Consider the following 16,036-nt stretch of genomic DNA (forward strand, 5'->3'; position numbering starts at 1 on the left):
TTTGCATCTGAAAAGCACAACAAATGGATTTTAACGACGACATTTTTAGATTACAAATTCTTGTAATTGATCTAAAAAATGTTTCTAGATGCAGATAAATAATGAATTTTGTCGAATGTGAAATTCTGTCGTTTGTTCGTTGTGATAGGACTTTTATTTTGAAAGTTGTTTATTTTGAGTATGTTGTGTAGTTTTCAGCTTCAGTTTGTTTTCACGATTTGCTTGTTTGGCCTCGATTTTAAGGTTTGACGATGGTTTGTGAAAAATGTAAGTATTTATTTCCTTTCCGTTTTCATTATAAAATGTTTTTAAGTAACGTGTTTCGACATTAATAGTTTTTGGGTGTATTCATTTATCCGTATTGTTTAATGTTGGTGTGATACTGTGTTAATCGGACATCAGCCTGTGTTAGACGTCAGACCGTGTTAATCGGACATCAAACCGTGTTAATCAGACGGTGTTAATCAGACGTCACACCGTGTTAATCAGACGTCAGACCGTGTTAATCAGACGGTGTTAATCAGACGTCACACCGTGTTAATCAGACGTCACACCGTGTTAATCAGACGGTGTTAATCAGACGTCACACCGTGTTAATCAGACGTCAGACCGTGTTAATCAGACGGTGTTAATCAGACGTCACACCGTGTTAATCAGACGTCAGACCGTGTTGATCAGACGGTGTTAATCAGACGTCACACCGTGTTAATCAGACGTCAGACTGTGTTAATCAGACGGTGTTAATCAGACGTCACACCGTGTTAATCAGACGTCAGACTGTGTTAATCAGACGGTGTTAATCAGACGTCAGAGCGTGTTAATCAGACGTCAGACTGTGTTAATCAGACCGTGTTAATCAGACGTCAGACTGTGTTAATCAGACGTCAGAGTTTAATCAGGTTCCTACACTGTAATTAGATTTTTAGTTCAGCTCTGCATATCTCATGTTAGCTTAGCTTTTAGCTTTCGTGTTGTTTACTTGTAATTGTTCGCATTACTATAGTCATTAGGACTGATATCAGAATCTATTGGCTAAGTGTGTTGATGTTTACACACACAAGGAATTTGGTTCCAGCTGTGGAGAAAGTCTTCAGGCTGAGTTCATGGCAAGCTGCATCTTTTTATTAAATTAAGCAAGAGAACAGAAACACTAGTGATTTAACAACTGTTTATAGCCATTAAGATATAAATGTTAACAGGAATGTCACAGATATTCCACAACATATTGTTGCTTATCCAGCTTTTAAGTGGTTATATCTATAGGGTATATATTCTCTAGGGTACAGTTTTTAATTTCATGATCATGCTATTGTAAGAAATGAGAATAGGGGTGTTTTTAAACATGCTGTGTGGAGCCTTAAGGTGTTGTTTGTCTTAATTGTGCGTTTCTATGTTCTTCCTGTAGGTGAGAAGAAACTTGGGCGAGTTATTACTCCTGATACCTGGAAAGATGGTGCAAGAAATACAACAGGTTATGCATTTTCTCTGTTTTTGGATATTATCTGTAGTGTCATTGTGTCAACAGTATGTATATCTAGGAACGAAGACTCATTCGGAGCCTGCGGAAACATGTTCTGTGCATATCCTAGCAGATTGATACCAAAAGACACATTTTCAAGATGGTTTAAAGTCAACACTTATGTCTATGATAAATGCCATAATGTGTTTAATGTGTTTTACAGAGAGCGGTGGGAGGAAGATCAACGAAAATAAAATGTTGACATCAAAAAAAGCCAGGTATGATTTATTCGGAAATGAACCCCATTTCGATGTCCCATTTCAAGTAATTCTGTAATATGCATACTTTCTATGTTTTAGGTTCGATCCATATGGAAAGTCAGGCTTTGCTACCTGCAGAATATGTAAAAGCTCCGTCCACCAGACCGGGTCACACTACTGTCAGGGATGTGCTTATAAGAAAGGTAAGTTTTAAGTTTTGTTTAAGTGATCCTTGACATAGCAGACAATACACTGATTTAATAGAAGTTTTGTCACATTTTACACTCTAAATAGTTTTCCCATCTTTTATGTTTGCTAGGGATCTGTGCCATGTGTGGCAAGAAGGTTCTGGACACCAAGAACTACAAACAGACCTCAGTGTGATTAGCACAGAAAGACATTTCTATGACATGTCTTATTAAGGAGGTGGGAGAGTTGTGTAGAAATCCTCCTCATTATATTCAGATTAAATTAGTGGCCTATCAGTTTGCGGTGGTTTTATGTTATTATTCAGCACAATGGCGCAGTATTATAGAACTGTCCCACAGCTGGATATACATTTTTGACCCTTTTTTTCCCCTCAATAGATTACATTAAAGCAATATAGCAACTTGCACTGTTTGGATAAAATTAGATGCCTTTGCTAAATGTGAAAGGTCTATGTACTTGTTTTAATCATGTTTTCTGAAGAAATTATGGAACATTTCCCCATTTAAATGTTGATTTATTTGCAAGCCCTATTCAATATATGTATATTTTTTGAAAAACACGTCACAGTGACACCACTACAGACTATTTTAGTCCCAGGTATTCACAGACAGTTAACCTTGAGGTTCTGATGTTGACATTTAAATATCGTCTTTTCCTTGAGGCAGTTTTTTTTTTTTACCCATTTCTGTGACTGTATGAATTTTGTAAGTTTGTGTTTTATTCAAGACTGTTTAATGCATAGTACACCGAATAATTATGATCATGAGTAATGTTGTTATTATTCTTGCCATCTCTTCTGTGTATGTTTCTTTTGCGCTTCTCCTACTTTTATGCCTTTAAATATGTCGGGTTTTTGCCATAATAAAAGTGGAGTAAACCGTGTAGATGGAAATAATTTTTCACGTATGAAGATAAAATCTGACAAGTTTTTTTAATAACACCCTTTTTTTGTTTAGAGAAAATATTACACAGGATTTCATTTGAATTGCATTCTAAAAGAAAGGTACATATTCAGTGATGCATTTGTAAATTAACGGCTATTGACCGTGAATGCTCAACAATATGTGTGTTTATATCCAGGATCCACCAGGATAAGCAGTTACTATAAATGAAAAAAATAATCATGGACCTGCCAAAAACGTTAATTGTTCATGAAATGCAATTTACAGTGTTAACAAGATGTCAACTTACAGATCTCAAATATTGAAATATTACAGATCTCATAAATATTGATCAGACAAGACAAGTACATAGCATAACACAACGGTGATGGTAGTCATACTTGATATTTATAAATTAAAAAACTATCACTTTGTTAAAATAGTACTAAATCAAAAATAAAGCATTCATTAGTTTTTCAAGCAGCTATAAAGTAATAAAAATTAGCTTGGTATATATCAACATATAAGGTTACTTAAATAAAAATTAATATAAGTTAATAATAAAATAATTGCCTCTGTGATGGAGTATTTATGATTACATTGATGTAACAGCAAGTGTTGCCCTAACATCAAGCACATGTAGGATGTGTGGATGACAAAAGAAGCGAGTGTTAGGCTCAGTTAGGTGCAAAATTGCTCTGCTGGTGTTTCATGTCAAGATGACATTTTAATGAAGGAGCAGTGGGACACTAACTGCTCTTGGTCAATGCCAGAAACTCATCACGAGTCTTCGGATCCTCTTTGAATACTCCCAGCATGGTACTGGTCATGGTACGGCTGTTCATCTTCTGCACACCACGCATGACCATGCACATGTGACTGCAATGAAACGTGAAATGTGTTCAGTTTAAAAGGGAAAAAGTATGACTGTATATTAACAATGTGTTTGTAGAGTTAATAGGGATGGAATGAAATATTCACACGATAACTATGCAGCACAAGAGTGTGATAAGACTACACAAAAATGGCAAAGCTATAGGGAACTTACGCCGCTTCAATGACTACAGCTACTCCTGCTGGCTTCAAGGTTTCAAAGATGGCTGTGGCGATTTGCTTCGTCAGACGCTCTTGTACTACAATGAAAGATAATTTGGAGAAAAAATACACATTGATTATAGGAAGCATGTCATCTATACCAAGATTTATTGATGAAACATTTAGGAGCGTTCACTTCACCGGCTGTGATTACCTTGCAATCTGCGGCTGTAGACTTCTACAATTCTGCAGGGTAACAAAATTAGGACAGCTAAATATATCATATATAACTGACAACATAATTTAGTCCATTTTTTGCCTCAAATTACATACTTAAAGAATACAGGTCTTGGCCTTGGATGGCATAATGTTTTTTAAGCCTGCACTTGTTGCACTTGGGATGTGTGTGTAAAGCAGCCTGTATACTGATTCTAGCCTGCAGTAATAATTAATCTTTTAATCAATATCCTTTTTTCAGCAGGTCTGGCCTCAGTTAGCCTCTGGACTGAAGTCCTGCAGTGACCATATATACATCTGGAAATGCTCTGTCAATCATTCACATTTCTCAACTTATACATAAATATATCAGTAATTATCACTGTGATTTGTTTTGATCCCTTGGTGCCCCAAGGTCTACAGTTGATTTGTGATGCAGTCTGGCTCTATTTTACTAATGCAAAGTCAGCACTGAAGGGCCTCTTGCTAAATGTAATGATACTATTATGGGTGCCCACAGGCTGGTGGAGGGACAAGCTGAGGCTGATGGTTATTTTCTCAGCGCCAGAAGCGAGTTTGGCTGTTTGTTTTCAGACCGAATAGGATGTATTGTCAGGCTTTGCATCTAAGCCTCAAGTCAATGGGCTATGATAACGGAAGAACTCACTGGCCTGTGACTAACATGTCCCTTCCGTCTCTAGACTGCCCCACTGATGAGACATCATGTTATTTTAAAAACTGATATGCTCAATTTTGCCTGAATGTGTGTAGATGCACTGCATACTCACCTAGCAAGTTTACTAAGTCCGACCACTTTCTTTCTTGGCAAATATCCTATGTGGACCTAAGGATCAGAAAACACGAGAGTATAATGTCCAGTTTGTTTAATTTGTTCCTGTCTGCTATCTCTCCTACTGTACGTAACAAACCTGTTAACCTCTCTCTCTCTCTCTCTCTCTCTCTCTCTCTCTCTCTCTCTCAGGTTGGTTTGCTCAAACCTACCTTGCCGAAGAATGGTACAAGATGATGTTCACAAAGTGAGAACATGTCAATGTCTTTCACTATTACAATCTCATCATGATCTTCTTCAAAAATGGCATTATTAAGGACCTCTGTAAAGAGAAATAGATAATTAATTGATGTAGTTACTGGAAATTGTGCTCCATGCTGCATTTTACCATAGAAATCTATTTTTTATTCACATATGCCGATTATACAGTTGGTAATCCAAGTACTCTGTGTGCCTACCTGCCAGTCTCAAACTTTAACAAGCGCTGCCATTGCTGTGATCTCACATTCTGACGTGTAACACTACACAAGATTCAATTGATATGAAGTGGCAGACGAAGTTTTGGGTTTCTTTTAACTTGGTCATAGGAAATTGATGGAAATCCAATCACCTTGTTCTTGCTCATCACAAATTGCATGATTTTTAATAATACATTCAGGATCACTACTCTACAGCTACAAGAGCTTAAAGTAGCCCAATTAAATACTCTGCATTAGTTAAGGGTATGTATAAAATCAAGGCCATAAACTTAAACTTAAACACGACCAAAAAATTAATGTTTTAGTCGATTCTTCAGTCTAAAACAGGTTAGAACAAGTGTTGGCAACTATGTATAAAGAAAATCTGGAAGAAGTATGACTTTCCAGATCCAGGTCTGGAGGGGCAGCACAGTTTGGTGCACATGCTACCCCATGATTAGAATTGGGATCAATAAATAATTACCATGTTGTACGTTTAATAAACACAACATAATGTTTTTTCCCGAATATATATACACCATAGTTTTAAAAGTAGATCATTTTTGATGCAAAGGTGATCCAAATGGGTTTGAAACTTTTGAGTTATCCCTGTAAAAAATCCAGTATAGTTAAGGCGCAGAATTGCGTCCTCACCGTAGATGTCTTGGTGGTATCCTTTGGTCAGGAACTGCATGGCCTTGGCGGCTCGGAGAGGAGTTTTAAGCAGTCCATCACGCTCAATGTCCTCTCCGACAGCGCACAGGATGTTGGAGTAGGCTGACTGCATGGTCGCCACGCGCTGCTCCTCCGACTTCAAGCGCGCAGCTTCGCCCCGTTTCAGCTGCTGCACGGTGCTGTCGCTGTTACAGCCGTTATGGCACATCAGCTCTGTCACACTGTTCATGTCCATGCCGTTGCGGTACTCCATCGTGCACAATTATTTGCAGTAGTCTGAGCTGAACCGAAGTGAAGTGGTTGGTGAAGCTTTCTGCTTTGGTCTCAGGAGTTCTGTGCGTATTGATTCACCTGCTGCTCGATGCTTGTGTGCTCTGCTCCTTTTCCTGACGCCTATTTATACTGTACCGTTTTTGCGCACGTCGGCTATCACGCAGACAGCAATATTGCCCATTGCCCAGTGCTGTAATTACAAGGAAAATGAGTTATTGCACAGTCGATTGCACTGTAAAAAATCCAACTCGCAAAAAGTTTAAATAACTATTTTTTATTTGTTAACTGGACAAAAAAACTAAAAAAAAAAAAAAGTTGACTTAACAAGTGGGAATAAGTTGGTTCAAAAATTGTTTAACTGTTGATTGGATATACACATACAGGTTTACAAGCACACAAGCTTAAAGTAAGTATCTTTTTTCTGTGTGTTTTGAAACTGAAGTTAAGTAATGTAATGTCACTGGGCAAGCTTATTTTAAAGCGAGTTTTTATGAAAGATCTAATCAAGGAGAAAATATGTCTCAATCCCGGTTTTATATCTTGCAAAAATCTTTTCAAATCAGGGCTATATTCAACACAGTTATTGTTAATTATTTGCAATTTGTCACAGACTTAACTCGGAGTGTAATCGTGTTGTTTATTACATCACAGAAAACGCTGTTGGAGCTCATGTGATATCGCGCCAGCACAACATCACCTCAAAAATTCATTCATTCATTCATTCATTCATTCATTCATTCATTCATTCATTCATTCATTCATTCATTCATTCATTCTCTACCGCTTATCCGAACTTCTCGGGTCACGTGGAGCCTGTGCCTATCTCAGGCGTCTCAAACTTCATCGTTTAAAGTAAGTATCTTTATGAATCCATTAAAATGAGCGGATGTGGCGCGAAGCTTGTTCTTAATGGTTTTAATGTCTTTTGTCGTGGTGTTGCCGTGTTCAGTGTAGACATGGTGTTAGTTAGTACAGAAATGGTATTTCTGTCATTAATTACTCCTCGTGCACTCTTAAGTTAAACAAATGATTTTAAGTAGAATTAAATGTTGTATTTAAGTGTGTCGTCCTAAACCTGTAGGACCTTCGTTTGTCCCCCAAACACAAATTAAGATGTTTTTTTAAATCCAAGGATATCTGTCTGATCCACACATTGGCAGCAATGACATTGCATCTTTTGTGGTCCAGAAGGATATTAAAAGACATTGATAAAATGGTCAGCATGACTACAGTGGTTCAACATTAATATTATAAAATGATTAGAATACTTTATTCTCATAAATAAAAAATAAAACAAGAGGAGGGGGAGATGATGTTTTTATGTTTGTTAATTGTTTTATTGCTAAAACCTTTTTTGTCTCATCAGATTGGTTATGAGTTCAAATGCATTACCAATGTGGATCTCCTTGATACATTCAGATCATCGTTACACCAACATACACCACAACTTCTGAAGTTGTACAGAGCAAGAACAGGGGGCTTTTGGAAAAGAGCTGGAAGATCTTCTTAACAGGCTTGATCAACAGGTAACGTTAATTACAACCATGTGTAACCTCTAAACTGTACGATTTTGTATTCATTGATTGAGCATTTGATAGGTGATAACAACCTTCTGAGCCTTCCAGTAGCCACAGCATGCCCCTACTGGACCATATCGATGGGCCCATTAACCACTGATAACATCCATTCAATAGTGTGATAACATTCGAAGCGGGTGTTTGCAGGTGGGAAAATTATTGTGTATTTTTCAAGTGAACATGGGCTGAAACTGAATGCTGAATTAGACCCATTGCTACAAAGATCTTTTTATCAATAATTTTTGTGTTACCCATTTTTCAGACCTCAAATATTGTGAATCATCGAAAGCAAGCAGTTCTGGAAGGTTTCCCATTGTTTCTCCGTGAAGATCCTTCTGCACTTTTCAGAAAATGTCTGGTGAGTGTGTTTCATTAATTCTTCTGCAGATATAAAGTCTGACAACGTACTGGCACATAACCTTGGACTGAAGACGTTTTTTCAACGTGTTTGTGGCTCATTGGGACACATTGTCTCCTCGCATCAAGAAGGTCTCTTGTTCTTGTCCCAGCTAAGCCCAAAAGTCTTTCCTTCAGATCTGGTGTCTCTCACAATGCAAAAAATGTGTGAATTACAGATGCTACTTTGTCTAAAGGTGTGAACGTGTATTTTACTGTATGTGAATGGATCTGTGGCTGTTTTTTACTTTTTTTAAAAAAGGTACAAAACTGAGATCAGCTGATTAATAATGTATTTGTTGTTTCATTAGGACACATCTCCAGCAGACGGACAGACCAGAGGGATAAAAATGGCATTGCCGATCTTTTCAAACTTTGCTCTTGTTTTGGAGGAGGCAATTGTTCTGAAGGACATTTCAGACCTTCCATCTGCTGTGTCATACCTGTTTGGCCTTGTCTTTGCCTTGGATTTTGAATACCCCAAAGAACTCAAGTGTACTTTTGAGGTGATTGAGAAGGTGTTTCTGGAAATGGGCACTCACTGCTCTGCGAGAGTAGTCCTTTAAAACAAAACTCTTGCTGTGAAAGTTAAAATCGTGTCAGAGTCTTTGAAAATCTTTGAAGTTGATCTTAATGTTAAAATGTGAAAGATTGTTGTACTGTGAATTTGTTAATATGTTCGATGTTTTAAGACTGTTTAATGTCATAATTATTTTAGTTTTTTGGTGTTATGCACGTTATACACACTTTTTTGCTCCGCAAAGGTACTATTGCTGAGATTTGTTAAAGACATGTTAAAAGGTTAAAGGTGATACATTTATCTTTATTTTTTATGTTTTTAATTATTATTAATTTTGGCATTTTCCAGGGTTTCTTTATATTTATTATATTGACTGTCATTTATATATTTATATATATATAATTTTTCCTGTTAGGAAGTATGACTTATTTGACCTTGTTTGTATTTCTTTGACAGTTACTGTATAAATGCAAACTAGAACATAACATATTTGTCTAATGAACTCACAGAAAAAAGGTTCACATAACATTGACTTTACTCAGTGATTTTAGTTGAGTGAACAACTTTTTCAAAAGTTGAGTAAACTCAAAAAAGCTGTGCAGCAAGTTGCCTTGAAAATTTAAGTTGAGTCAACTTCTTATTTTTTACAGTGAAGGGGGTTGTTTACAGCTCACAAACCAACATTACAGACTTTAAAGCTACACTAAATACCGATACTGACAGGGTTCATGGCTGAAATTTATTAAAGAAACATGATAATACTGGAAGCACTGCAGATGTGTAGTGTGTGTAAAAAATCTTCTAAACAGGAGGAATTATCATTTTATTTATTAATCCATTATGCTGTCTGCTGTCTGCACTGTCCATTATCTGTAGGGTCTTCCAGTGAAAGGGGTTACAATTCCCAAACCAGACAATGATGATGCCAGTCTGTGTGGTGTCGAACAGTGGGTGGAGTTGTCCAGGTGAGGTGATTTACAATGCCAGTGTGTACTGTGGAGCTATTTATTCACAGATTAGTGTGATCAGCACAAAACATTCTGAAGCTGACTGTTTTGTCTCTTTTTTGCTCAACATTTAGAGACATGTGATTTGCATCAGGCCATAAGCAACTTGATCTCTTCTCTGAATTATGTCTCACTAATGAGGCCAATGTAGTGTGGCATATTGGATCAGTGTATTGCATCACTACTCCTTTCCTGTACTCCTCCAAAGGTTATAACAGACCCTGGAGAAGTGAGGATAGACATACTTTCCCTTTCATGATGACTCAATGCCATGAATGGAAACAGTGAAATATGGGATCAGATATGAAGTAGATGTGTGATGTGAGTGGAGATGGTGTATCTGCACGCACTGCCACGTACTATTGTAGAGCTTCACTGACGCGGTAGGAGAGGGTTATGGCGCTCTGATTTGCGCCAGGCCTGACATCATCTATGAATGATAGGTTCAAGTGATGAGAGTGTGACATGAAACACAGCTGCCCTTTAGTCAGATTGCATCAGCCATATTGCCATGGAGAGCAGGTGACTACACTGCAATTGCTTAAGGCTCCGGAAGTGTTTGGTTATCCTTGTGTTCAAATGTTAAAATGGAGAGGTTCATAAAGCATCAGGATTTCTAGTAATACTTTTTTGAAAATGTAATAATTATGTAAGTAATTTCCCCTCATTTGATCGTATTAAATGTACAATATCCTTTAAGCTATTTATAGGCTTACAGCTCAAAAGAGCTAACTGTGAATACCAAAATACATATACTGTATGTGCTTGCAGGACATAATCAGCTATACTGGCTTTACTCCAGGTTCTATTTTTTTTTTAACCCTTCTGCAGGCCTGGGGTCTATTTGACTCATCTGGAAAGTTTAATGTGTCATAACTTGGGTTTCCTTCTACATATTTTCCTGAAATTTACCAGGATTGTTCCAAATTATGAACTTTGCAAGTAAAATTAATTTTGTCTATTTTCGTTGGACTATATTTTTGTAAAATAAATACTTTCCTCCTCAAGTAATCCCGAGTCAATTTGACTCGGCCACATTTAGTGGGGCAATTGGTCACACTTTTGCCCTTTTTAGCGCAATGACCATACATACTGTACAGACACAAAAATGCACACATAAAATGTCCACTAACACACACACCCAAAACACACACTCACACCACACACACACACACACACACACACACACACACACACACACACACACACACACACACACACACACACACACACACAGGCAAACACTGTTCAAAGCATTGGGCATTGCATTTCAGTTGGCCTCCAGACAAAACAAAAGCTACACATTTGTAAACATTGTCCACTAACACACGCACCCAAAACACACACTCACACACCAAACACACGCACACACACACACACACACACACACACACACACACACACACACACACACACACACACACACACACACACACACACACACACACACAAGCATTGGGCATTGCAATTCATTAGGCCTCCAGAAAAAAACAAAAGCTACTCATTTGTAAATATTTCACACTTGTTATATGCATTTGTCCAGCTGGGGGCAAAATCTGATCTACCAACCAGCTTTACACACACACACACACACACACACACACACACACACACACACACACACACACACACACACTCACACACAGACAAACACAGACACACGCACACGCACACACAAGCATTGGGCATTGCAATTCATTGGGCCTTCAAAAAAACAAAAACATATTATCCAAAATAATATTTAATAATTTCTGCTTATTTTACTCCAAAACATGGCATAATTTCATGAGGTTTATTGTTTATAAATTAAATATAATAAAAAGCAAAGAGGTGTAAAGGAAGTTTTATTCACAATAAATTATGCCATGTTTTTGAGTGGTGTGTGTGTGTGTGTGTGTGTGTGTGTGTGTGTGTGTGTGTGTGTGTGTGTGTGTGTGTGTGTGTGTGTAGCCCGTTTTTGGGTGATCAGATGGCATGTGGTAGGCAAAATAGACATAAGTGTAAAATGTTCACAAATGTAAGCTGATCACACAGGATGGTGATCATTGTAGAATTTTTGCTTTATAAGCATTCAAGTAAATTTTATTATTTACTGACATTAAAAATGGTTAAAATGGTTTCAAAACAATCTCCTGGCTTTGAAATATACCAGCCTGTAATTGTGCATTATGTAATTTTGTGCCTCTATAGTTAAAATAATTCAAAATGTCTGTTTTGGTTTTTTTACTAGAAAATGACGCATTTTTGCATATTATTGAGATTTATTATACCAAATAGTGCAATTTTTTTTTGCAAAATATATGTCAATATATTGGAAACAAGTACGACAAAAAAGGTGAAAAAAATCATATATACTTAATTTTTTAATAAGCAGTCAAAACAGACAAGGTCAACTTGTCTCGCCGCTCCTAATTTGCATAGGAATTCAGACGAGGTCTGCAGAAGGGTTAACACATTATCCACCCCTTATCTATGTTTTAATCTTTAGTTAATTCATAGCTCTATTTAGGGAGCATAACAGTGACTCTTGATGCATCACAGTGGTGCAGCATGTAGTGCTGTAGGCTCAAAGTTCCAAGATCCCTACTGTGACCCTGTGCTCGAGTTGCTCTTTGAAATGTTCTCTATTTTTTTCCAGGTTTGCTGCTTTCTCCCCATCTTTCAAAAATATGCTGGTATATTGAGTTGCTACTCTTAGTAAACCCAAGAAAGTATGAATGTGTGTGTGTGTGTGTGTGTGTGTGTGTGTGTGTGTGTGTGTGTGTGTGTGTGTGTGTGTGTGTGTGTGTGTGTGTGTGTGTGTGCGTGTGTGTGCGTGTGTGTGTATGTGTGCATGACACTCTGCAATTAATTGTAAACTTTACTGATACACTGTGAATAACCTGGAATTAACTGGCACTTACTAACTTAATAACCCACAGGGTGATAATGGATGAAAAAATATGAAACCTACAATATATTAAAATGCTGTAAGGTATGCAACACTTTAATGTACATTAGCATCAAAGAGGTTTATAGGGGGGGGTTCAGATAATCAGCAGGTCTATGCATTGTGTAATAAGATAAATACAGAGATTAGTTCTGCAGGATCAAAGGCTCAGCTAGATTTCCTTCTGTGGCTCAGTGTGGCACATGTGCTTCCAGCACATGAATTTTTACACACTTGAACCTGGGCATATATGAGATATAAGACTATATAATATATAAGAGTAACAGCAGCTTTCTCTGTTTTACACAGTGGAGCAAAGCAAGAGAAAAATCCTTCAAGCAAATATTGCCAATCCATTTAAAAAATATGTCAACAGTCACTCAATAAAATGAGCAATTTTATTTTAGCAGTTTAATAATTTTATAATGACTGGAAAACTACTAAATGAAAGTTATGGTAAATATAAATAGTGATTTTAAGAAATATATATTTAATCATCTAGCCACACAAGCCATAGCCTATGATTAAGTCACATTTATTGTTTCACATTAAATGACAAACAGATAATAAATAAACCACAGAATCTGCTGATAATTATAGAGATTTTTATAACAGTTTAGTGTAACCAATCTCTCTGTAGTGAGCCAAGAGCCTAGAGTAATAACAGGCTAATGAGGTCAGCAGGTTCACTGGGCTAGAGTTGAGAAACTTGAAATTATTATTATTATTATTATTATTATTATTATTATTATTATTATTATTATTATTATTATTATAATTACTTCTGAATTCCAGTTTATTTATTGTATGTTCGACATTTTATTTAGATGTGTGTGGCCAACTTTGTTCAGAATCAGGGACAGGGACATTGGCGAATGCTGATGTAAAGAATGTAATTATTCACACGTCAGTTAAAAATATTCATTATTTTTACGCACCAATTGTCTGTCACAATCAATGTAGATTTAATTATAGTCAATAACGATACATTTTTATTGCTGTCTCTGTCAAACTGTCTGATCATAACACCTAAAATTCTGTTATCATCTATGTTGTTTATCTTCTCCACACTTCGGCACCATGCCGTTTAAGGATTTTCACATTTGTATCCGTAACTAATCACATATTTTGTTTCTTCACAGATATTTATTTATTAAACATCCAAATTATATTGCAGAAAGACTGCCAGAAAATGTGTGGGCAATCATCTGGCTGTGATTTTAATGACCATTTTGAGCTATAGTTGTTTAGAGGATTTCTTTTAATACTCTTATATAACAGTAAAAGCATAAAACTCAGATGCAGCTTTATAGCAATATGGCCTTTATTTACTGGTTAACAGAATTTAGGCACATTGCAGTTCAGGATGCAGCAGGATACAGGATGCAGTTCAAGCAAAGAGATGAACAACCAGGGGTCTTGCTTGCTTATAGTATGTATAGCGGATACACCTTCAGCTGAGTGGCAGGAAGCATGATAGTAGTACTGTAATAACTTAGAGAATATGAGGGGAGATAATTTGCATTAGACAGCAAGAAGGCCATCCTTCTGTCTAAAGTCACAGGTTGGAGTTGAATAGTTTGAAGATAGAAGTGGGTGCAGAAACTTTATCAGAATGAGTAAAAGATCGAAAGTGAAGTTTCAGATGTGATCTCCATTCACAGCATATACTGTAAATGTGATGCACGGCCTCACAGCCACAAGCTCAAATCCCAAACATATTCTCCAGTATGACCGTGTGGGTTTCCTCCAGGTTCTTCAGTTTCCTCCCACGTCCCAAAAACATACCAATAGATGAATTGGCATGGCAAAATTGCCCTTGCTGTGAAAAAAATGTATGAATACATGCATGCAATATGCCCTGCCATCCCATCCAGGTGGTGCTCCCACTGCACACCCACTGTTTCTGGGATAGACTCTGGATCCACCAGGACCCCACTAACGACTTAAACAGTAACTGCAGATTTATGATGAAATTACAGTGATTCTCTGACAGTCCTGGACGAACCGAAACCTTATGGTAATTATTACAGAGTCTAGGCTGCTGAACTACAGTACTAGTGCAAGAATCGTTTAGTTTAGTGTTCAGGAGGCTGGTGCATGACAGTGTAGCATGCATACTGTAGTTGAGTCAAGTCGTGTTTTTGTGCCTTACTTTGGATTTTATCATTATTTTATCTTTTTTTTTTTATCACAAAATTAAGTAAACCATGTAAATGTACCACTAAATAATATCACTAGATGGCAGCACATAAATTTGATGTAAGAATTTTTGTGTAAGATTTACTGTGTAAAATTTGTAAAATTAGAAATCCAGGACACAGACAATTAAGGAAGGATATAAATGCACACAATAACCTAATATATCCATTTATTGTTTTATTTATAAAGAAAAGAAGCCAACAGGTCAGTTTTAAACATAACTATGACCAAATTGTGTCAGATGGTCTGTGTTACTGGCCAGAGATTTATGACTGCCATATAGCTGTGTGCTTGGGAATAAGACTGTACCCTATTGAAATCCTTAAAAATTAAATTTTTTACTGCGTATAATATGGTATAATAGAATTGAAAAGAATAGAGTAGAATAGTATAGAATAGAATAGGGGCAGGGTAGTGGGACAGCGACTTAACGGTTAGCAAATGATTAGCATTTCCAGGGCTGTTGGTTTGATTCCCATCTGTGCTCTGTGTGCATGAAGTTTGCATCTTCTCCCCGGGCTTCAAATGTTCTTCTGGAGACTAACCCAGTTTCCTCACCCAGTCCAAAAACATGCATTTTAGGCTTATTGCCATTTATAATTTGTGGGTGTGTGAGTGTGTGTCTGATTTTGCATTGAAGTGGGTTTTCATTTTGTTCAGGGTGTCCCAGGCCTTGTGCCCCAATACCCCGGTCATGGTCAACAGGCTCATGGATGATATAGTTTCCTTCACATAAAATTATGCTACTCAGACTACTCGGCAAACTACTGCTAAAATATTTACAGCAAAATTTACAATAATGCCACCATTTTATTTTATATATTACAAATATTTATTTTTAAACGCACTTGCTAAACATATGTTCCTATAAGGATTAAGTTTCAAATAATGTAAGCCAAACGTAAGCAGCCTTCATAGTTCATCGAACTTGACCGGCAAAGGCTCTGAATGTAGCAGTTAAGATAAGATAAGATAAGATATAACTTTATTCGTCTTACAATGGGGAAATTTCACTGTTACAGCCGCCAAGAGTAATAAAATGCAAATATATAAAAAAAAGAATGTAAAAAGAATATAAAAAAGTGTCCTGGTGGAAGTGTCCTGGTGGAATATATTTGTCACACAATATACATATGTTATGGATGAGC

The 16,036-nt window shown here is 36.9% G+C and overlaps 2 protein-coding genes and 1 long non-coding RNA gene across 3 annotated transcripts; 2 read left to right on the forward strand and 1 right to left on the reverse strand.

Annotated features, from left to right (window-relative positions):
* Positions 1-7: 7 nt before the first annotated feature.
* On the forward strand, positions 8-2,811 carry cript (cysteine-rich PDZ-binding protein). Its single transcript, XM_027163091.2, has 5 exons — positions 8-267; positions 1,406-1,471; positions 1,683-1,737; positions 1,819-1,922; positions 2,039-2,811. The coding sequence occupies exons 1-5, from the start codon at positions 252-254 to the stop codon at positions 2,101-2,103; spliced, it is 306 nt and encodes a 101-aa protein (XP_027018892.1). The 5' UTR covers positions 8-251; the 3' UTR covers positions 2,104-2,811.
* A 32-nt stretch (positions 2,812-2,843) lies between these two features.
* On the reverse strand, positions 2,844-6,237 carry gch2 (GTP cyclohydrolase 2). Its single transcript, XM_027163086.2, has 6 exons — positions 5,964-6,237; positions 5,064-5,173; positions 4,850-4,905; positions 4,060-4,091; positions 3,859-3,943; positions 2,844-3,689 (listed from the first exon to the last, which is right to left on the reverse strand). The coding sequence occupies exons 1-6, from the start codon at positions 6,235-6,237 to the stop codon at positions 3,560-3,562; spliced, it is 687 nt and encodes a 228-aa protein (XP_027018887.1). The 3' UTR covers positions 2,844-3,559.
* Positions 6,238-6,338: 101 nt separating this feature from the next.
* On the forward strand, positions 6,339-10,605 carry LOC113653482. Its single transcript, XR_003443108.2, has 5 exons — positions 6,339-7,109; positions 7,624-7,783; positions 7,856-7,981; positions 8,097-8,192; positions 8,542-10,605. It is a non-coding gene; the product is annotated as an uncharacterized LOC113653482 (long non-coding RNA).
* Positions 10,606-16,036: the final 5,431 nt, after the last annotated feature.

The sequence above is a fragment of the Tachysurus fulvidraco genome, chromosome 8 (assembly GCF_022655615.1).
Source record: "Tachysurus fulvidraco isolate hzauxx_2018 chromosome 8, HZAU_PFXX_2.0, whole genome shotgun sequence".
NCBI classification, from domain to species: Eukaryota; Metazoa; Chordata; class Actinopteri; order Siluriformes; family Bagridae; genus Tachysurus; species Tachysurus fulvidraco.

Bases quoted from the DNA above. Each gene is read 5' to 3' on its own strand.
- gch2 (XM_027163086.2), bottom strand. From the start codon at position 6,237: ATGGAGTACCGCAACGGCATGGACATGAACAGTGTGACAGAGCTGATG. The intron at 5,174-5,963 runs GTGAGGACGCAA...TTCTCTTTACAG, and splicing joins ATACCACCAAGACATCTACG to AGGTCCTTAATAATGCCATT. The intron at 4,092-4,849 runs GTGAGTATGCAG...GTTACCCTGCAG, and splicing joins GGACTTAGTAAACTTGCTAG to AATTGTAGAAGTCTACAGCC.
- cript (XM_027163091.2), top strand. The intron at 1,472-1,682 runs GTTATGCATTTT...TGTGTTTTACAG, and splicing joins TGGTGCAAGAAATACAACAG to AGAGCGGTGGGAGGAAGATC. The intron at 1,923-2,038 runs GTAAGTTTTAAG...TATGTTTGCTAG, and splicing joins GGGATGTGCTTATAAGAAAG to GGATCTGTGCCATGTGTGGC.